Source organism: Cherax quadricarinatus, chromosome 50, assembly GCF_038502225.1.
Source record: "Cherax quadricarinatus isolate ZL_2023a chromosome 50, ASM3850222v1, whole genome shotgun sequence".
Classification (NCBI taxonomy): Eukaryota; Metazoa; Arthropoda; class Malacostraca; order Decapoda; family Parastacidae; genus Cherax; species Cherax quadricarinatus.
In genome coordinates, this window is record NC_091341.1 from 24218685 (window position 1) to 24241750 (window position 23066).

The window sequence follows — 23066 nt, forward strand, 5'->3', positions numbered from 1 at the left end:
CAGCATCATGGAACCTTCCTTGAGGTGAGTTCATTTCTCCAGATCCCTGCATAGTCAAGCAGTTGTTTCTGTATTTATGGATTTTTTTTTATTATAATCAAAAAGAAGCGCTAAACCTACAAGGGTCATACATCTTCGATATTTATGGAAAGCACCTGTAAAAATCGTGATTGGCCAATAGGAAGCAATCAGGGTTGAGCCAAAGGATGGGTAGCTCCATTTATCTATTTTAATCATGGGAAAATACTTAATCCATAAAGATCATATAGCATCTAGAGAACAGGAGGCATTCAGGTTCAATCCAAGTTAAGGGAGGATAAATTCAAGACCCTGGATCAAAATCCCTTCACTAGCATCGTCACTTTTCTCCTCTGAATGAAATCACAATAAATTCTAAGGGAAATGTTAAACCTCTAAGGGTCATACAGCACTTGGGTAATAAAGTTTGATTAAATGGTAGGAAGGCGGGGTAGGGGTCAGCCTAGGAAAGGTTGGAGGGAGGGGGTAAAGGAGGTTTTGTGTGCGAGGGGCTTGGACTTCCAGCAGGCATGCATGAGCGTGTTTGATAGGAGTGAATGGAGACAAATGGTTTTTAATACTTGACGTGCTGTTGGAGTGTGAGCAAAGTAACATTTATGAAGGGGTTCAGGGAAACCGGCAGGCCGGACTTGAGTCCTGGAGATGGGAAGTACAGTGCCTGCACTCTGAAGGAGGGGTGTTAATGTTGCAGTTTAAAAACTGTAGTGTAAAGCACCCTTCTGGCAAGACAGTGATGGAGTGAATGATGGTGAAAGTTTTTCTTTTTCGGGCCACCCTGCCTTGGTGGGAATCGGCCAGTGTGATAATAAAAAAAAACAAATGGTAGCTCCAGTTGCATGAAGGCACCCAAGTGAATTACTAATTATATTCAGTGGTAAGTAATCAACTCTTAATTAAGGGCCATAGGGAAGTGCTAACCCCATAAGGGTCATACAGCATTTGAAGAATGAGAGGAAATCAAGTTAAATCCAAGAAAGAGAGAAACTCAAATTCCTTGAATCCAGAATCCTTGACTGGCAATGTTAATTATTACTATTCATGGGAGTGCTAAATCCGTAAGCATTATCCAACGAGTGGTGAATGGGAGGCAATTAGGTTTGACCCAAGGGAACAAAATTTATCTCTAATTCCTTGGATCAAGAATCCTTCGGCAGCAAAGCAATCCCCTTGGTCATCGAAGAACATGGCCAACGAGACTGCAGTTTTGGGGACATTATTACTTTTATGAGGAAGTACAGAAAGTGTACAGATCCTGGGAAATAGGAGATAATTGGGTTCAATCCAAGTAGAGCTCAAACTCCTTGGATCAAGAGCCTCTCATCATGGTACTCCCTTTGAATGGAGCTCAGGGGTAGACCTAACCAAGCTTCCAGTAAAGAAAAAAAAAATGGGTTTCCATGAATGCAAATATAATGGGAACCTTTTTGTCCAAGTCATGGCATCCCTGTGTGAAATACACAAGCTAATATGTCTCATGGCACTGACAAAGCAAACAGTGTCCCCTTCCCCTTGCCCCACCAAGAAAGTGGCTGGCAAAGGAGTGGCAGAATTAAGGAACTACAGTACAGTATACAGATTGGTAAAAATATACTAACAAAATTTTTAAAGTAGAAATACGTTCAAAGTATAGCATAGATGGAGAAGCTTTGTTCACAACCAGTCGTGATCAGAAAATGGTACATTTAAAATTACTATTAACTTCAAAAAGTAACACGAGTAGAGGGTGGAAAAGGTAGGTTGTCAGTTTTATAAAATGTAGTTAAGAAATGTGGAGGTACATGTTCAATTTCCTCTTGAAAACTTCTACACTCATTCCAGCAATGTTTCTGATATCTTGTCACAGTGTGTTAAACAGTCTGGGCCCATGGATGCTGATGCAATATTCTCGTGCCCACAGTGCCCATTTTTCTCTGGGTTTATTTTACATCCATCCATATCTCTCCAGTATGTTATAACAGTGTAGATTTGCACCCACACCCTCAAGCACCTTCCACACATATATTATCATGTACCTCTCTTCTTTGCTTCAGTGAGTATATATTTAGGACCGAGGCATTCCCAATAATTTAAATGCCTTATTGGCTCTATGCTTGTTTTTAGGTAATGGAATGATTAAACATTTATATGTACAGTATGTTTATTTGTAACTACTGTATTATCTATTATATAATCATTAATATTATCACATTTCATTATATTGTTTTTTGCAAATGCTTTAATCAACAATTTAGCAAATATTATTGTTTAATCTTAAGGTACAGTGTAATTAAGGACATTCTGATACAAATACCTACAATTGCTCAATGTAACCAATTTATATACATTCTTCTATATGATAAAGTTAAATAATTATTTTCTAATGTGCTGTATCATTACTAGTCATTATATTATGCAACAGAAGTACAGTCATTAAGAATACACCAATAATTATTAAAAATTAGTTTCGAAACACATTTTCAAACAGTTTTGACATATAACACTATTGTAATCCTAAGTTTTCCCTATAGTACAGAATTTTGTCCTTTCTATACGAATTTCACACTTCTTAGCTACACTTTTTTACCATCCTTATTTTCAGGCACCTTCAGTTTTGTTTAAAATGCTCTGTGCATTATTGGCTCCTCAGTTTTAAGCATACATATTATGCATATATTATCGTGTAGAAAATCACTACTACTTTAACTGATATCACAGTCATAGAAACCTGTTATTTATAGATGGTCTATGACAGGTCAAGTGTGAAGCATGTACATTTATTCCAGCCATGAATTCACACTGCAAAGCCTCAGTGAATGAATGCTTGACTGAAAATGTGCTATTTTATTATTTATTTTACCTTAAAAATTCATTAACAACTTTGCATTCAACTGCAATTTTTTTAAATAATCAAGAGTGATATATTACAGACCAAAATAAAAAAAAATTATCTGGCATGATAATTATCATCTCACCCATTGTCTTTTCATTCTCTTCCTTATTATCACCTTTATTGTCTACATTAATTTGTTAATCATCATCACTATCTCCATCTTCCTCATCATCATCCATTTCATCTTCATCCTCATCTTGATCATCATCTCCTACACCATCTTCATCATTGTCATCTTCTTCATCCTCATCGTTGTCATCTTCCTCATCATTGTCATCCTCCTCATCATTGTTATCCTCCTCATCATTGTCATCCTCCTCTTTCCGCTCTTCCTTAACAACCTGTTCCATCTTAATGCAGAAAAAATTGTACGTTAACCACAAATAAATACAAGAAGTGAATGAAACTGGGAAAGTATCTAAAAGAAGGAAATTTAACATGAACACAGGAAAGAATAAGGTGATGAGAATAACAAAAAACTCTAAGCAATGAATGATTTGATAATAGACAGGAGGGTGGAGTATGGAGCAAGTACATGTGTTAAGATACAGTATTTGGAAATAAAAAGACCAGGTGAATCATATTGCAGATGGAGGGGGAGAGAAATAGTGGATCAACGTGTCACCCTTTAATGCTAAGAGATGGCCAGTGTATAAGAAAAAAGCAAATGCTGAAGAATATTGAATATTTACAAAAATTTAGTATCGTAAAAACAGGACTTAAGACAATACCTATAAACCATATCCTAGTTTCACGGGAAAAGGCAGTTTTATAGTTGATAAAGCACAAGATCTTTTTGCTTATTCAATGCTTTAAACATAAATGTTCCTAAAATTATTAATTTGCTGTAATCATCATCAATTTGAAGACAGTTAAACAATTTGCTTTTTTTTTTTTAACTCAATGGCTGTCTGCTGCCATAGTAGGGTGAACTAAAGAAAAAAATACATTCACCATCATTCATTCAATCACCACCTTTCACATTACAATCAGATAACCCGTTGACTGTCACACCCCCACCCTTCCTAATTTACCCATAAAATATAATTCTGAATATTATCACTAGTTCAGACCATGTCATAGACAGCATGGCTCAGATAACCCTCTGAATTCCAAGTGAGAAGCACAGTGTAGCAAATGAACTTTCCACCTCCACCGTTTAATCAGTTTCTCCTAAATCCCTCCCATAAATGATATGGTGCTCACGCTCCTTTATTTTCTGTTTATTACTTTCCATAATTTGTAGCATCATAAGAAATTAATATCATGATACTAGAAAACATCTGCAGAGGTATTTCAGCTTTAATGTGTCTGACCAGGATACCTCCCAGTTAATAAAACATCATCACTCATTCTGCAGAAGTTTTTGGGGAAGTTTGCAGACATCACACATCAAATGATTTGTTAAACTGCAACATCCCCATCCATCCTTCAAGGTGCAGGCACTGTACTTCCCACCTCCAGAGAGCATGAGTCCACTTATCTGGTTTTCCTAAATCCATTCATAAATGTTATCTTGAGTACTCTAACAGCACATCAGTTCTCAAAAACTATCTGTCTACAGTCATTCCAAACAACCACGCTCACACATCTACTGGATGCTCAAGCTTTACCCTAAAATCCCTTTTGCACCTTTCCAGTACAATAAGTTTAATTTGAAGAGAAACCTATTAATTGACATACAGTGACATATATATTACCAGTGACTTGTGAAATCATAATGACAATAGTAAGCAACTCAGTAAACAGAGGGTTCGAATCTATGACAAAAAAAAAAATAGAAGTTGACATGATATGACAGAATGCCAAAGGAGAAATAATGCATTACTGGATTAATCAATTAATTAGTCTCATGGAATTTGCCTGACTTTATATCCAGCATTTCTAGTATGATTTAGTCACTTCTTAAAATACAACAAGACTGTAAAATAGCAATGCATATTGTACTCATCGAACTAAGGGTTTGAACCCAGATGCAAGCCAGTCCTAAAACTAGCAGGCCAGTGTGCTACTCACTGTACCTTACTGGTCTAATAAGATTTGTCCAACCAGGTGTAATTCTATTCACACTTATCCATATGTACAGAAATAAATGTAGTTGGACAAATCTTACTGGGCCAGAAAGATAGTGAACAGCACACTGTCCAGCTTGCAAGTGGATTCGAAACCTTTGTTCGACAAGTGCAATACGTATCGCTATTACAATCTTGCCATATTTTAAGAAATGACTAAATCGTACTAGAAATGTTGGATATAAAGTTAAGCAAATACCATGTGCCTCATCAAATGATAAATCCAGTAATGCATTATTTATTCTCTAGCACTCTATGTCAAGTCGATTTTATTTATAGTTTAGGTAGTTTAGTAAATTTGAGCGGCACATGTAAGACAGATGAATTCCATGCTTTTCAGCTTGATGAATATATTACATACCTAATCTATCAGGTTTGTCTCTTTTAATATAATGCCAACCTCCCACCAAGGCAGGGCAACTCAAAAAAGAAGAAACACTTTCACTCTCTTGTTCAATCACTGTCTTGCCAGTGACTAAATGATTGGTATTATTTTTGTCTATGATGTGCATGGAGTATTATCTGCAGGTTGACATGAGGCCAATGACACACACACACACAGAGAGAGAGAGAGAGTGAGAGAGAAAGAGTGAGAGAGAGAGAGAGAGAGAGAGAGAGACAGAGAGAGAGAGAGACAGAGAGAGAGAGAGACAGAGAGAGAGACAGAGAGAGAGAGAGACAGAGAGAGAGAGAGACAGAGAGAGAGAGAGACAGAGAGAGAGAGAGACAGAGAGAGAGAGAGAGACAGAGAGAGAGAGAGAGACAGAGAGAGAGAGAGACAGAGAGAGAGAGAGACAGAGAGAGAGACAGAGAGAGAGAGAGAGAGAGAGAGAGAGAGAGAGAGAGAGAGAGAGAGACAGAGAGAGAGAGAGAGAGAGAGAGACAGAGAGAGAGAGAGAGAGAGAGAGACAGAGAGAGAGAGAGACAGACAGAGAGAGAGACAGAGAGAGAGACAGAGAGAGAGAGAGAGACAGAGAGAGAGAGAGACAGAGAGAGAGAGAGACAGAGAGAGAGAGAGAGAGACAGAGAGAGAGAGAGAGAGAGAGAGAGAGAGAGAGAGAGAGAGAGAGACAGACAGACAGACATTGCTAAATGGGAGGTGGACACTAAAAGAAAGTTAGCATCAGGTAGGGTAGGCTCCAAAACCTGGTGGTCCCTGGTCAAGGACAGACAAGGTTATCTGCCTGATGAACTTATTCCACCTCTAAATCGACAGGATGGGACCACCTTTACTAGTAGTCAAGAGAAGGCGGACCTCTTTGCTGAACACTTTGCTACCAAAATGCAAGTTCCTGATCCAGCAAGGGACCCTCCTTGGCTAGCTGCAAGAACTGTGTCAAAACTGTCAGTGGTGACAATAAGGCAGGAGGAGGTGCATTTCCTTCTTAAATCACTTGACCAGGAAAAGGCTGTGGGCCCAGACAAGTTGAGCCCAAGATTGTTGAGAAGATGTGCAGACGAGCTAGCAGCACCTCTAACTCGCATCTTTCAGCACTGCCTAGTACAGTGCAAATGGCCCTCTCCATGGAAAGAGGCAAATGTAGTCCCTGTTCACAAAAAGAAGAGCAGAGCAGAAATCAGCAACTACAGACCAGTGTCACTCCTGTCAATCACTGGTAAGATCCTTGAGACAATAATCTCAAGACAAATGACAGATTTTTTTGACTACCACTCACTACTTTGTGATCGTCAATATGGCTTCAGGAAAGGTTACTCTGCTGCTGATCTGTTGTTAAACCTCTCCACTAAGTGGCACCAGTCACTGGATGAATCCAAAGTCAGCTGTGTGGTAGCACTGGACATTGCTGGCGCTTTCGACCGGGTGTGGCACCAGGGCCTCTTAGCAAAACTTCAAGCACTGGGAATTGCAGGCTCTACGCTATGTCTCCTCAGTGATTACCTTCATGGTAGATCTCTAAGTGTAGTCCTCAATGGAACGGAATCAGCAAGGCATCCTATTGGGGCAAGCGTTCCACAAGGAAGTGTGCTGGGTCCACTGTTATGGAATGTCTACTTCAACGACCTTCTTCATCTCATCCCAGAATCACATGCATATGCAGACGACTGTACACCGACATTCACTTATCCAAGAGAAGAAATGCCAGCTGCTCTAAGCTACATCAATCACCAGCTGAGAGCTATATCAGCTTGGGGAAATAGATGGCAAGTAACATTTGCACCTGAGAAAACGCAAATGATGATTGTCTCTAGGCACCATGATGGTAATGCTGGTGCAGTAGTAAGGATGAATGGGAGGATGTTGGCACCTGGAGAAGAAGTTGATATCCTTGGGGTGAAATTTGACTCCAAACTAACCATGAAGAACCATGTTGTAAATCTTGCAAACAAGGCAGCCAGGAAGCTTACAGCACTTCGCCATATCTCCCATCTGCTTGACAGTAGGGGTTGCAAGATCCTGTACGAGGCACAAGTACGCTCGCACCTTGAGTATGCTCCACTTTCTTGGTTTGCCTGCCCCCCCTCTCATCTGCGACTGCTTGACAGAGTAGAGAACAGAGCAAGACGTCTCATCTCTCACCTGGACCCATCCTGGATAGATCTGTCATTTCAGCAGAGCCTTCAACATAAGAGGGATGTGGGTGGCCTTACTGTTATGTACAAGGCCAATATTGTCAAAATACCACACTTGGATCCACTTCGAGGACAGCGTGAAACAAGCTTTTATGCCACAAGACGGGCAGAAAGCAGCAACTTCACTCTGGCTGTACCCTTCTCCAGAACATCACTCCATCTGAGATCATACATACCCAGGATGACTCGAGTATGGAACACATTCGTACAGGATAATGATGTCAACGAGATAAAGTCAGTTGATCAAATGAAAATGCTGGCCCACAGATGGCTCCAACTTCATCCTGTTTCCTACTTGTATGTCTCATAACAATAAAAATGCTTTCAAATGAGCTGATGTAGGTAACAGCTCTTAGCTTGCCAATAAAGTTAGGAATCCTTAACCTGTAAATAGCTGTCAATAAAGCTAGGGATCCTTAACCTTGTCAAACCCTGTGTAAAAAAAAAAAAAAAAAAAGACAGAGAGAGAGAGAGAGAGAGAGAGAGAGAGAGAGAGAGATAGACAGATAGATAGAGAGATAGACAGATAGACAGAGATTGACAGAGACAGAGAGAGAGAGACAGAGAGAGAGAAATCTTTAAGACACATCACACACATACATTTACCTTCATTTTTTTAGGAGGAGTCTCATTGCGGTTATTTCTAACATCAATTTGCCTTGCTTTAGCAAACATAACTGTTACTTCTTCTCCATTGATTTTTAGGTTTTTGGAAGAATTAAATACTTTTAAGGCTTCTTCTTGACTCCCATAAGTTATGAGAGCAAACCTGAAATATTATAAAAAAAATTCAGGCGCATCATATTACAAATATCCATTTATGTTATTTTACATGTTGCATAACCATCAATCATGCAAATATTAAACAAAAATGAGTATTCACCAAATCATTAAAGAATCTCACCTTACCTTGTTCGTAGATTTTTCTTCTTTCTTCGGTAGTCAATTTGCGCTGCTGTGCGGAATGCCTTTCTCAGATCATCACGGGTAGTTGTCATTGGCACTCTTCCAATATATAATCTACAAATTTTTAACAATACTAATCACTAAATACTACACTGCATTACTATACCCTATAATATTTTTTAGAGCATAATGAACTCTAGCTGGGAAATGACTCATTAGCTAGCTTGACAAGGCAATGGAAGTGGATGGAAAGAAATACAGTAGAACCCCCTGTAACCGCGGATCCAGTTTCCGTGGTTTACCATGGCCTGAAAATAAGCCTAAATTTTACTTAATAATTACACCAAAGCACAAAAATAATGATGATGGCAGTTCTTCAAAGCCTAAGAGAAACTGAAGTGTTTCCCATCAGTGAAAATGTACTAATTCTCCACTTACTGTGCATAATTTATCAATTTAACTTTATCATAGATATGCATGTAAATAAAAAATGACTTGTGTATAGGGTTTGATAATATCTGTGGTAGGTCTTGGAACATATCCTAAGCAAGGTCAAAGGAATACATTTCTATGTATTGCATAATCTTACCCTGTAGGTAAGGCAATCCATTTTTAGTATATATTATTTCACAGGAATAGGGAAGGATGAGGAGAGAATCTTTCTTTCTTCTTTCAACAAACCGGCCGTATCCCACCAAGGCAGGGTGGCCCAAAAAGAAAAACGAAAGTTTCTCTTTTTAAATTTAGTAATTTATACAGGAGAAGGGGTTACTAGCCCCTTGATGAGGAGAAAATGAAGGAGACAAATTCACTTGAACTGAAGAAAAGGATGATGATTAGAGTAAAATAAAGATACTATTAGTAAGTTGAGCCAAGATAAATATTCAAATATTTTAGGAAGAATAACAGGTTCAATACATTTATCTAGCTATTTCAGTGTGTTTTTATCTATACCTCAAATATCTTCAACGACCAGAAGATCTTTGAGAGAGAGAATAACAGAGAAACAAAACTCAGTATCTAAGAGAGAGAGAGAGAAGAGAAAAAATAAGAGAAAAAAAGAAAAAAAAGAGAAGAAAGAGAGAGAAAGAGAAGAGTGAGAAATAGAAAGTGAGTGAGAAATAGAAAGTGAGAGTGAGGAGTGAAAGTGAGAAAGAGAAGGAGAGAGTGTAAATGGCCTTCTCTGTGGAAAGAGGCAAATGCAGTCCTTGTTCCCAAAAAGAAGAGTAGAGCAGAAATCAGCGACTACAGACCAGTGTTACTCCTGTCAATCACTGGCAAGATTCTTGAGACAATAATCCCATGGCAGATGACAAAAAGATTTTCTATTACCATTCGCTTCTTTGTGATAGTCAATATATCTTCAGAAAAAGTTACTCTGCTGGTGATTTGTTGCAAACCTTTCCACTAAGTGGCACCAGATACAGGATGAATCCAAAGTCAGCTGTGTAGTAGCACTGAACATTACTGGTTCTTTTCTTACTGAGTATGGCACAAGGGACTTGTGGTAAAACTGCAAGCACTGGAAAATGCAGGTTCTACACTATCTCCTCAATGGGACAGTTGGCAAGACACTCTACTGGTGGAAGTGTTCCACAGGAAAGTGTGCTTGGGCCATTGTTATGGAATGTCTACTTCAATGACCTGAATTTCATTCCAGAATCTCATGCATATGCAGACAACTGTATTCTGACCTTTACTTATCCAAGAGAGGAAATGCCAGCTTCTCTAAGTTACATTAATCACCACCTTACAGCTTTATCAGCCTGGGGGTAAATGATGCCAGGTCACATTTGCCAAGAAAACACAAATGATGACAGTCTCTAGGCAACATGGTGGTACCCATGGATGAAGTTGGTATCCGTGGGATGAAATCTGACTCCAAAGTGACCATGAACAACCATGTAAATCTTGCAAACGAGGCATTCAGGAAGCTTACAGCACTTTGATGTACCTCGCGTCTGCTCGACAGTAGAGGTTGTAAGATTCTGTATGAGGAACAAGTATGTTCATACCTTGAGTATGCTCCACTTTCTTGGATTGCCTGCCCTCTGTCTCATCTGCGACTTCTTGACAATAGATAACAGAACAAGATGACACATCTCTCGCCTGGACCCACCTGGATAGCTCTGTCATTTCAGTAGAGCCTTCAACACTGGAGGAATGTGCATGGTGTTACTGTTATGTATAAGGCCAACATTGTCAAAGTACCACACTTGGCTCCACTGTGAGGACAGCAAGTGAGCTTCTACACAAGACGGGCAGCAAGCAGCAACTTCACCCTGACTATACCCTTCTCAAATTTCACCTGAGATCATTTATTCCTAGAATGACTCTAGGCTGGAACACATTCATATAGTACATTGATATCAGCAAAATAAAGTCAGTTGATCAAATGAAACTGCTGGCCCACAGCTGGTTCCAAATTCATCCTGTTCCATTTTTGTACGCTTCATAATAAAAAAGCTTTCAAATGAGCTGATATAGGTAATAGCTCTTAGCTTGTAAAGAAAGTTAGGAACCCTAAGCCTAACCTTGTAAAACCCTGAGTAAAAAAATATATATAAAAAGGAGAGAAAGAAAAAGAAATGGAAAGAGAAAGAGAAAGGGATGAGGTCCCCAACAATCAAGAGCATAAATATTAAATCTACATTTTTTGATTATTATTTAAAAATAGGTTGGACAAATATAAGTGAGAAATGTTGGATTTGAGTAGCACCTGCCTACCATGGGTCAGTAGACCTACTGAAGTGTTCCTCTATTTTAACTGGGCATATACAGTATATACAAACATTCCAAAATCTGAAGTTTCAAAATCTGCAATGCTTCTGGTCCCAAGCATTTTGGATAAGAGGTACTCAAACTGCATTATCCTAAAGAATTTTTTTCATTGCCTGTAGCAACCCATGGTACATTTTATGCACGACATAATTGAATGAAGATAATACAGTGGACCCTCGACCAGCGATGGCATCGATTAACGATAAATCTGACTAGCGATACATTTTATCGCAAAAATTTTGCCTCGATTAGCGCTAAAAAACTCGACCAACACTATTTGTTCCGTCTGAGACGCGTCCACTTCTGGCCAGTGTTTACAAGCCAGCCAGCCACCACGGTCGCTTCCAAGCATACAATCGGAACATTTCACATTATCACAGCCTTTTTAGTGATTGCACCTGCAAAATAAGTCACCATGGGCCCCAAGAAAGCTCCTAGTGCCAACCCTACAGCAAAAAGAGTGAGAATTACTATGGATATGAAGAAAGAGATCATTGCTAAGTATGAAAGTGGAGTGCGTGTCTCCGAGCTGGTCAGGCTGTACACAAAACCCCAATCAACCATCGCTACTATTGTGGCCAAGAAAACGGCAATCAAGGAAGCTGTTCTTGCCAAAGGTGCAACTATGTTTTCGAAACTGAGATCGCAAGTGACAGAAGATGTTGAGAGACTGTTATTGGTATGGATAAACGAAAAACAGATAGCAGGAGATAGCATCTCTCAAGCGATCATATGTGAAACGGCTAGGAAGTTGCATGACGATTTAATTAGAAAAATGCCAGCAACTAGTGGTGATGTGAGTGAATTTAAGGCCAGCAAAGGTTGGTTTGAGAGATTTAAGAATCGTAGTGGCATACATAGTGTGATAAGGCATGGTGAGGCTGCAAGTTTGGACCAAAAAGCAGCTGAAAAATATGTGCAGGAATTCAAGGAGTACGTAGACAGTGAAGGACTGAAACCTGAACAAGTGTTTAATGGTGACACTGACAATGTTGTGAAACACTTTAGGAATGTCATAAAGGAACGGGAGGTACAGGCCTGTATGGGCAGATATGTTGTGCGACAGAGGTCCAGTGACTCTCAAGCTGGTCCTAGTGGCATTAAAAGAAGAAGGGAAGTAACCCCAAAAAAGGACTTGCCACCTCAAGTCCTAATGGAAGGGGATTCCCCTTCTAAACACTAAGACCATCAACACACTCCCCTCTTCCCATCCCATCAATCATCACCAGATCTTCAATAAAGGTAAGTGTCATGTAACTGTGCATGTCTTTTTCAGTTTGTGTGTACTAAAATTAATATTTCATGTGTTAAAATTACTTTTTTCAATACTTTTGGGTGTCTTGCACGGATTAATTTGATTTCCATTATTTGTTATGGGGAAAATTAACTTGACTAACGATTATTTTGACTAACGATGAGCTCTCAGGAACGGATTAATAGTGTTAGTCGAGGGTCCACTGTATACTTATTTTATAGGTGGTAGGTTGGTAGACAGCAACTACCCAGGGAGGTACTACTGTCCTGCCAAGTGAGTGTAAAACGAAAGTCTGTAATTGTTTTACATGATGGTAGGATTGCTGGTGTCCTTTTTTGTCTCATAAACATGCAAGATTTCAGGTACGTCTTGCTACTTCTACTTACACTTAGGTCACACTACTCATACATATACAAGCATATATATACATACCCCTCTGGGTTTTCTTCTATTTTCTTTCTAGTTCTTGTTCTTTTTTATTTCCTCTTATCTCCATGGGGAAGTGGAACAGAATTCTTCCTCCGTAAGCCATGCGTGTTGTAAGAGGTGACTAAAATGCTGGGAGCAAGGGGCTAGTAACCCCTTCTCCTGTATAAATTACTAAATTTAAAAAGTGAAACTTTCGTTTTCCTTTTTGGGCCACCCTGCCTTGGTGGGATACGGCCGGTTTGGAGGAGGAGGAGGAGGAGGAGGAGGAGGAGGAGAGAGGAGGAGGAGGGAGGAGGAGGAGGAGAGAGGAGGAGGAGGGAGGAGGAGGAGGGAGGAGGAGGAGGGAGGAGGAGGAGGGAAGAGGAGGGAGGAGGAGGAGGGAGGAGGAGGAGGAAGGAGGAGGAGGAGGGAGGAGGAGGTGGGAGGAGGAGGGAGGAGGAGGAGGGAGGAGGGAGGAGGAGGAGGAGGGAGGAGGAGGAGGGAGGAGGAGGAGGGAGGAGGAGGAGGGAGGAGGAGGAGGGAGGAGGAGGAGGGAGGAGGAGGAGGAGGAGGAGGAGGAGGAGGAGGAGGAGGAGGAGGAGGAGGAGGGAGGAGGGAGGAAGGAGGAGGAGGGAGGAGGAGGAGGGAGGAGGAGGAGGGAGGAGGAGGGAGAAGGAGGAGGAGGAGGAAAGAGGAGGAGGAAGGAGGAGGAGGAGGGAGGAGGAGGAGGGAGGAGGAGGGAGGAGCAGGAGGGAGAAGGAGGAGGGAGAAGGAGGAGGGAGAAGGAGGAGGAGGAGGAGGGAGGAGGAGGAAGAGGAGGAGGAAAAGGGAGAGGAGGAGGGGGAGGAGGAGGAGGGAGAAGGAGGAGGGAGGAAGAGGGAGGAGGAGGAGGAAGGAGGAAGGACGAGGAGGGAGGAGGAGGGAGGAGGAGTAGGGAGGAGGAGGAGGGAGGAGGAGGAGGAGGAGGGAGGAGGAGGAGGGAGGAGGAGGAGGGAGGAGGAGGAGGGAGGAGGAGGAGGGAGGAGGAGGAGGGAGGAGGAGGAGGGAGGAGGAGGAGGGCGGAGTAGGAGGGAGGAGGAGGAGGGAGGAGGAGGAGGGAGGAGGAGGGAGGAGGAGGAAGAGGAGGAGGAGGAGGAGGAGGAGGGAGGAGGAGGAGGGAGGAGGAGGAGGGAGGAGGAGGAGGGAGGAGGAGGAGGGAGGAGGAGGAGGGAGGAGGAGGAGGGAGGAGGAGGAGGGAGGAGGAGGAGGAGGAGGAGGAGGAGGAGGGAGGAGGAGGAGGGAGGAGGAAGAAGAGGAGGAAGAAGAGGAGGAAGAAGAGGAGGAAGAAGAGGAGAAAGAAGAAGAGGAAGAAGAGGAAGAAGAAGAGGATGAGGAAGAAGAAGAGGAAGAAGAGGAAGAAGAAGAGTAATAAGAGGAAGAAGAAGAGGAAGAAGAAGAGGAAGAAGAAGAGGAAGAAGAGGAAGAGGAAGAAGAAGAAGAGGAAGAAGAAGAGGAAGAAGAAGAGGAAGAAGAGGAGGAAGAAGAAGAGGAAGAGGAAGAAGAAGAGGAAGAAGAAGAGGAAGAAGAAAGAAGAATAAGGAGAATAAGAAGAAGAAAAGAAGAAAAGAAGAAGAAAAAAAGAAGAAAAGAAGAAGAAAAAAATACTAATTTTATGCCAATAGCTTTCCATGAATATTTACAAATATATTTGTAACTAATTACCTGTATGTATACAGCCTCTCCTCACTTAGCGACGTACTCATTTACCTACAACTCAAGACTTATAATGGGTTCTCTGACCAGCTTGCATACTTAAATAATGTATATTAGAGCTGATTTCCTCTATTCTGTTTATTACGGTATACAGTACACTACTATTTGATGAAAGTACTATTTATTTATTTATTAACGCATTGGCCGTTTCCCACTAAGGCAGGGTGGCCCAAAAAAAACTTTCGTCATCATTCATTCCGTCACTGTCTTGCCAGAGGCATGCTTACACTAAGTTATAAAACTACAACATTAACACCCCTCAAAATAAATATACCAGAAATGTTATAAATGGTGCAAAGGTGACATTAAAACAATATAAAAGATGGGTGACACAAACCCACTACCATTATAGTATGCTCCTCGCTCAGCAACGAATTAGTTTACTGACGTGGTCTTGGAAACGTAACTGTTGTTAAGTGAGGAAACGCTGTAACTAATTACTAAGGTGAAAATTGAAAGAAATCACTAACTTGAGAGGATTCACAGGTCCTGGTTGCCTTTCTCTGCAATATGTGGACTTCTTTCCAACGTAGTCAACATAAAATGATTCATCTCCCACTTTCATTTTGGAAATTTTTTCTTTCATGCGATCTGTCATTTCTTCAGATTCAAATTCCAAGAAGCAATGCCTGCAATATTGACATATCAATGAAAAATTAATATTACTTACACATGTCACATATGAAGAATTTTTGGCCCTTACTCAGTGCAACTAGTTTGTGCAGTCTAATCACAAATGTGCAGTCTACTTAGGAGTGTTACTCTACTGTAGCTCCTGGCTGATTTCAATTTTATTGTCCTGTGCAGGTCTATCCATTCTCTAATAATTTTCCTGGTGCAATAAATGATAAAATGATCACTAAGACCTGTGGGAATGATGCCTGACTGACTAATGTTTTCAGAGCATATACAAACTATGTGGTCAGGTATGGTGGCTGAGAACTATGTAATCTAGGTTGGGAAATTAATTAATTGAGTGTAACTATTTAATCCTAGAATTTGCTTATACCTGTTACATAGTTCATTGTTTTGTTGTTGAAAACAGATATTGAAGTCTCCCAGTATTATTGTCTCACAACTGTGCACAATTCTGGATAAGATTCTCTAAAAGTTTTCTAAGAACTGATCATGGGTGGGAGGGCAGTAACAAAGTTCCTATTAGTATGGGTTTGGGCTTGGGTAACCAACACATTTTCAACCATCGAATCTCCAAATTATTGTCAAGCAGTAGAGTCTTAGGTTGAAAGCGTAGTCATTTCTTAAATAAGCACATACCCCACTACCTTGTCTATTTCCATCCCATTTTATGCTCTAACCCTCTACAGTGGAACCTCGGTTTTCATATGCCCTAGTCTGTATGTAAAAGTATAGTTATTCTGTATAAAATTTATTTTTTGTTAATATTTTTGGGTGTCTGGAATGGATTAATTGGATTTACATTATTTCTTATGGAAAATACTAACAAAAAATACATTTTATAGAAAATAACTAGTTTTACATACAGACTAGGGCATATGAAAACCGAGGTTTTTTAAATTATATCGTCAGTCACTGTCATATAACCAGGATTCAGAAACGGATATTACTGCAGCTTTAATTTTACTTGCTAGAGTCCTAACCCCTGTCATTTTGGTTAGAAGTAATTTTGCACTGATATGAACAAAGTGAAGATCTGCTGTTTTCAAGCAGTCAGTCATCAGTATAGTCTACAGGATAATTTGTTGCAGAAAAGATTGATACATCAAGGTCAGCATAACTATGAGGTAATGCATTAAGGTGCATACAAACTGATGAGAAGCAATGTTATCATGACCAACAACACACATGTTGTGGGCCTATCCTATACAGAATTCACATGTACTCTACGTAACATTCTTCCTTAAACAATCAGTACAAAGTGGACAAACTGGTGCATTGTTTGCAGTTGTGTTTAATGTTCTTCAGTCTGGTAATAATACTGTCTCTGCAGCCTTGTGTTCTATGCATGCTTTACATACAATGTTAGTAACAATATTGTCTTTGCAGCCTTGTATTCTGAACATACATTACATACAATGTTAAAGTTATTGCTACCCCCTTGTTCATCCATTCCCCATATGTATCACAGGTAACTGCACAGCTGCAGCTAGGAACCCTTTTGCTACAGTGAAGACAAAGGCACCTAATTTGTCTCTTGTGCCTCTGCACATTAGTTTGCAATCCTGGATTACTTTGAATATCTCTGCATAGCAATGCCACAATTAGAGCAGTATATATGTGAACAGTATTTAGATAAAGATAGGGAAGTTTTTATTGCATTTATGGATTTAGAAAAGGCATATGATAGAGTGGATAGAGGAGCAATGTGGCAGATGTTGCAAGTATATGGAATAGGTGGTAAGTTATTAAATGCTGTAAAGAGTTTTTATGAGGATAGTGAGGCTCAGGTTAGGGTGTGTAGAAGAGAGGGAGACTACTTCCCGGTAAAAGTAGGTCTTAGACAGGGATGTGTAATGTCACCATGGTTGTTTAATATATTTATAGATGGGGTTGTAAAGGAAGTAAATGCTAGGGTGTTTGGGAGAGGGGTGGGATTAAATTATGGGGAATCAAATTCAAAATGGGAATTGACACAGTTACTTTTTGCTGATGATACTGTGCTTATGGGAGATTCTAAAGAAAAATTGCAAAGGTTAGTGGATGAGTTTGGGAATGTGTGTAAAGGTAGAAAGTTGAAAGTGAACATAGAAAAGAGTAAGGTGATGAGGGTGTCAAATGATTTAGATAAAGAAAAATTGGATATCAAATTGGGGAGGAGGAGTATGGAAGAAGTGAATGTTTTCAGATACTTGGGAGTTGACGTGTCGGCGGATGGATTTATGAAGGATGAGGTTAATCATAGAATTGATGAGGGAAAAAAGGTGAGTGGTGCGTTGAGGTATATGTGGAGTCAAAAAACGTTATCTATGGAGGCAAAGAAGGGAATGTATGAAAGTATAGTAGTACCAACACTCTTATATGGGTGTGAAGCTTGGGTGGTAAATGCAGCAGCGAGGAGACGGTTGGAGGCAGCGGAGATGTCCTGTTTAAGGGCAATGTGTGGTGTAAATATTATGCAGAAAATTCGGAGTGTGGAAATTAGGAGAAGGTGTGGAGTTAATAAAAGTATTAGTCAGAGGGCAGAAGAGGGGTTGTTGAGGTGGTTTGGTCATTTAGAGAGAATGGATCACAGTAGAATGACATGGAAAGCATATAAATCTATAGGGGAAGGAAGGCGGGGTAGGGGTCGTCCTCGAAAGGGTTGGAGAGAGGGGGTAAAGGAGGTTTTGTGGGTAAGGGGCTTGGACTTCCAGCAAGCGTGCGTGAGCGTGTTAGATAGGAGTGAATGGAGACGAATGGTACTTGGGACCTGACGATCTGTTGGAGTGTGAGCAGGGTAATATTTAGTGAAGGGATTCAGGGAAACCGGTTATTTTCATATAGTCGGACTTGAGTCCTGGAAATGGGAAGTACAATGCCTGCACTTTAAAGGAGGGGTTTGGGATATTGGCAGTTTGGAGGGATATGTTGTGTATCTTTATATGTTTATGCTTCTAGACTGTTGTATTCTGAGCACCTCTGCAAAAACAGTGATAATGTGCGAGTGTGGTGAAAGTGTTGAATGATGATGAAAGTATTTTCTTTTTGGGGATTTTCTTTCTTTTTTGGGTCACCCTGCCTTGGTGGGAGACGGCCGACTTGTTGAAAAAAAAAAAAAAAAAAAAAAAAAAATCACTGTTCTGCTTGTATGGACATGTGATACTGCTACACTGCAACAGTAGTGACATGGTCACTGTTGACTGTACGGGAGCAATGGGTTTCTCGCTGTCTAGGCTATCATTACTCCAACTGCCTGTTCCAGCCCACATAATTGATCCCATTCTACAGTATATGACAGAATAAACAAATCCAATAATAGCAACCCTCGCTTCCCTCCTGGCAAAATTTGCCACTTTCCCTCTTAAACATGCTCAATCAACCAACTCAGCAAACAAACTTAGAGGTACTATCTATTATCTCGCCTCATAATATTCACTCTCCTCTTTACATCCAGTAGCTGGTGATATATGGCAGCTTCTTACAATCAGGTTGCCTGCTATACTAACTGTCCCCCCTTCACACACACTCCATCCATGCCTGTTCTCCCCTTATATTACAAAACACGTGCTAAACTTGTATGGGTCATACAACACAAGTATCTAGCCCTGGAAAAAAGTAGAAAATAAAAATAACTTACTACTAATATTAGTGGAACAGAATTCTTCCTCCGTAAGTCATGCGTGTCGTAAGAGGCGACTAAAATGCCGGAAGCAAGGGGCTAGTAATCTTTTCTCCTGTCTACATTGCTAAATTTAAAAGAAACTTTCGTTTTTCTCTTTAGGTCACCTTGCTTCAGTGGGATATGGCCAGTTCATTGATAAAAAAAATTAGTACAGGTTATTTTCACTTTTATCTATTATGCAGAGAAACAGTTTGACGACTACATTACAAAAGCATTGAGGATTTATTCATGGTTTTTCCACTTACGAGCAAAAATTTATTGAACTACAGCGTGGTAGACGCACATCGATTGCTTCCTTCACCAACTCCTTCACTTCAGTACCCTTGGAGACTTTTAGTGATTTTGGAAAGCGAACATAAAGTGTCCTGAGATCCCTGCTGGATGCTCGAACTTCATGCTCTGCCTGCAGTCCATCACCGAGTTGCATCTGTACCTAAAAGATTTTAGCTGTTTAAACAAAAGCATTACATACATCAAAAAATAAAACCCACAAATACAGACTTGAGTTATCTTTGAGTACTTGTGGACATTAAGGCCTTGCAGTCCTGTCTAACTTTCACTATCCCGAGTATTGCAGTATGATGGAGTATTGTAGATGTGAGACCAAACCTAAATAATGTACATAAACATATGTCTAACACTCTCTATTTAACTGCCCCTATACATCTCATCCTGAACTGTAATGATATCCCAGTAATTGTTATAGCAGCAAACCCCATGAACACTTGATATTAAGCTAGTAGACAGTAACCATCCCTGGAGGTACTACAGTTTTGTCACACGAGTGTCCAATTTTTTTTTTTTTTTTTTTTTGCATTGGTAGAAATGCTGATCTTTTCTTTGTCTCATGAACACATGACAGATAAATCTTACAAACCTCCAATGACATACAAACTGCCACAAAAAATATAAAGGTTTACCTAATCACCTAGTTGAAGCTGTCTCCCTTGAAATACTCTCCTTGGAAGGCTATACACTGATCTCAGTGTATGTATATGTGTATACATATATACATATGCACACATACATACATATGTGTAGACATAACATATACACATACGTGCATACATATACGTATACATAAGTATATATATATGTATATAGACGTGTATACGTATATATACATATACAAATGTGTATATACTTATATATATGTGTATATATATACAGTGGACCCTCGCCTTATGATATTAATCCATTCCTGAGAGCTCATCATAAGCCGAAATTATCGTTAGCTGAATTAATTTTCCCCATAAGAAATAATGGAAATCAAATTAATCCGTTCCTGACACCCCAAAGTATGAAATTTTTTTTTTTACCACATGATATATTAATTTTAATACACACAAACTGAAGAAGACATGCACAATTACTACTCTACTAAGAATAGAATACATGACACTTACCTTTTTTGAAGATCTGGCGATGATTGATGGGATGGGAGGAGAGGAGAGTGTAGAAGTTATTGTTTAGAAGGGGAACCTTCCATTAGGATTTGAGGCAGCAAGTCCTTTTCCGGGGTTACTTCCCTTCTTCTTTTAATGCCACTAGGACCAGCTTGAGAGTCACTGGACCTCTGTCGCACAACAAATCTGTCCATAGAGCTCTGTACCTCCCGTTCCTTTAAGACTTTCCTAAAATGGGCCATAACATTGTCAATGTACAGGTTGCCAACACAGCTTGCAGTCAAACCATACCCCCGGCCGGGATTGAACCCGCGGGTATGGTTTGTTTGCAATCGTGTCATTATGATTTCTTGAGTCACGGCTTGCAGTAGCTGTGTCAGGGTGATTTTTCGTCCGTAAAGGTTTGCAGTTCAACCCACTTTGCACACATTTCCTAAATCTCTTTTTTTTAATTCCATATTAATTCTCGCCCTTTTTACCACAGGGATGGCACTAGAAGCTTTCTTGGGGTACATGGTGATTTATTTTGCAGTTACAAGCACTAAAAACACTGGAATAATGTGAAATGTACCAAATGTATGCGTAGATGCGACCGCACTGGCTGGCTTGTAAACACTGGTGCTGAGGCCACACGTGGGACGGGTCCCGGACGAATCACGTAAGGCGAGTTTTTTATCGTGAGGCGAGGCAAAATTTTGGAGTTCAAATGCTTCGTATGGCGGATTTAACATAACGCGATGCGTTCGTAAGGCGGGGGTCCACTGTATATATATATTCTCCATGGGGAAGTGGAACAGAATTCTTCCTCCGTAAGCCATGCGTGTCATAAGAGGTGACTAAAATGCCAGGAGCAAGGGGCTAGTAACCCCTTCTCCTGTATATGTTACTAAATTTCAAAGGAGAAACTTTCGTTTTTCTTTTTGGGCCACCCCACCTCAGTGGGATATGGCTGGTATGTTGAAAGAAGAAATATATATATATATATATATATATATATATATATATATATATATATATATATATATATATATATATATCTTTATATATATATATATATATATATATATATATATATATATATATATATATATATATATATATATATACATACATGTATATATATGATACACATGTAACAACATGTACCGTATATGCCACCTTTATATCAATAATGTATCTCTTAAATCTTCTGTACCATATTATGTAATAAAATATTCCTATTAGTAAAAAAAAATAAATATGAAAAGATGTGGTGGTAGGGGAAGTGGAATATTCAAACGGCTTCAGGAAGAAATCCAAATATTTTTCCTTGAAGCCTTTTTATCCACTTCTCCGAGGCTATGGGTCCCACAATTTACACCAGAGGTGGACCCCATCTTATATATATATATATATATATATATATATATATATATATATATATATATATATATATAAGATATATATATATATATATATATATATCTTATATATATATATATATATATATATATATATATATATATATATATATATATATATATATATATATATATATATATATATATATAAGATATATATATATATATATATATATATATATATATATATATATATATATATATATATATATATATATATATATATATATATATATATATATATATATATATATATATATATATATATATATATATATATATATATATATATATAAGATATATATATATAAGATATATATATATATATATATATATATCTTATATAATATAATATATATATATATATATATATATATATATATATATATATATATATATATATATATATATATATATATATATATATATATATATATATATATATATATATATATATATATATATATATATATATATATATATATATATATATATATATATATCTTATATATATATATATATATATATATATATATATATATATATATATATAAGATATATATATATATTTTTTTTTTTTTTTTTTTTTTTTTTCAACAAGTCGGCCGTCTCCCACCGAGGCAGGGTGACCCAAAAAAGAAAGAAAATCCCCAAAAAGAAAATACTTTCATCATCATTCAACACTTTCACCACACTCGCACATTATCACTGTTTTTGCAGAGGTGCTCAGAATACAACAGTCTAGAAGCATAAACATATAAAGATACACAACATATCCCTCCAAACTGCCAATATCCCAAACCCCTCCTTTAAAGTGCAGGCATTGTACTTCCCATTTCCAGGACTCAAGTCCGACTATATGAAAATAACCGGTTTCCCTGAATCCCTTCACTAAATATTACCCTGCTCACACTCCAACAGATCGTCAGGTCCCAAGTACCATTCGTCTCCATTCACTCCTATCTAACACGCTCACGCACGCTTGCTGGAAGTCCAAGCCCCTTACCCACAAAACCTCCTTTACCCCCTCTCTCCAACCCTTTCGAGGACGACCCCTACCCCGCCTTCCTTCCCCTATAGATTTATATGCTTTCCATGTCATTCTACTGTGATCCATTCTCTCTAAATGACCAAACCACCTCAACAACCCCTCTTCTGCCCTCTGACTAATACTTTTATTAACTCCACACCTTCTCCTAATTTCCACACTCCGAATTTTCTGCATAATATTTACACCACACATTGCCCTTAAACAGGACATCTCCGCTGCCTCCAACCGTCTCCTC

General features: G+C 39.1%; 1 protein-coding gene across 2 annotated transcripts in view; it reads right to left on the reverse strand.

The window, feature by feature from the left end:
- Positions 1 to 2158: 2158 nt before the first annotated feature.
- Positions 2159 to 23066, reverse strand: part of LOC128695458 (DNA ligase 1) — a 27327-nt gene continuing 6419 nt past the window's right edge. For both annotated transcript variants that reach the window (XM_053786094.1, XM_053786095.2), the window contains exons 3-7: positions 19220 to 19407; positions 15145 to 15303; positions 8482 to 8592; positions 8179 to 8341; positions 2159 to 3258 (exon numbers count right to left, since the gene is read on the reverse strand). In XM_053786094.1, coding sequence (XP_053642069.1) covers positions 3046 to 3258; positions 8179 to 8341; positions 8482 to 8592; positions 15145 to 15303; positions 19220 to 19407 — 834 coding nt within the window. In that variant the 3' untranslated portion in view covers positions 2159 to 3045. The remainder of the gene's footprint in view (positions 3259 to 8178; positions 8342 to 8481; positions 8593 to 15144; positions 15304 to 19219; positions 19408 to 23066) is intronic.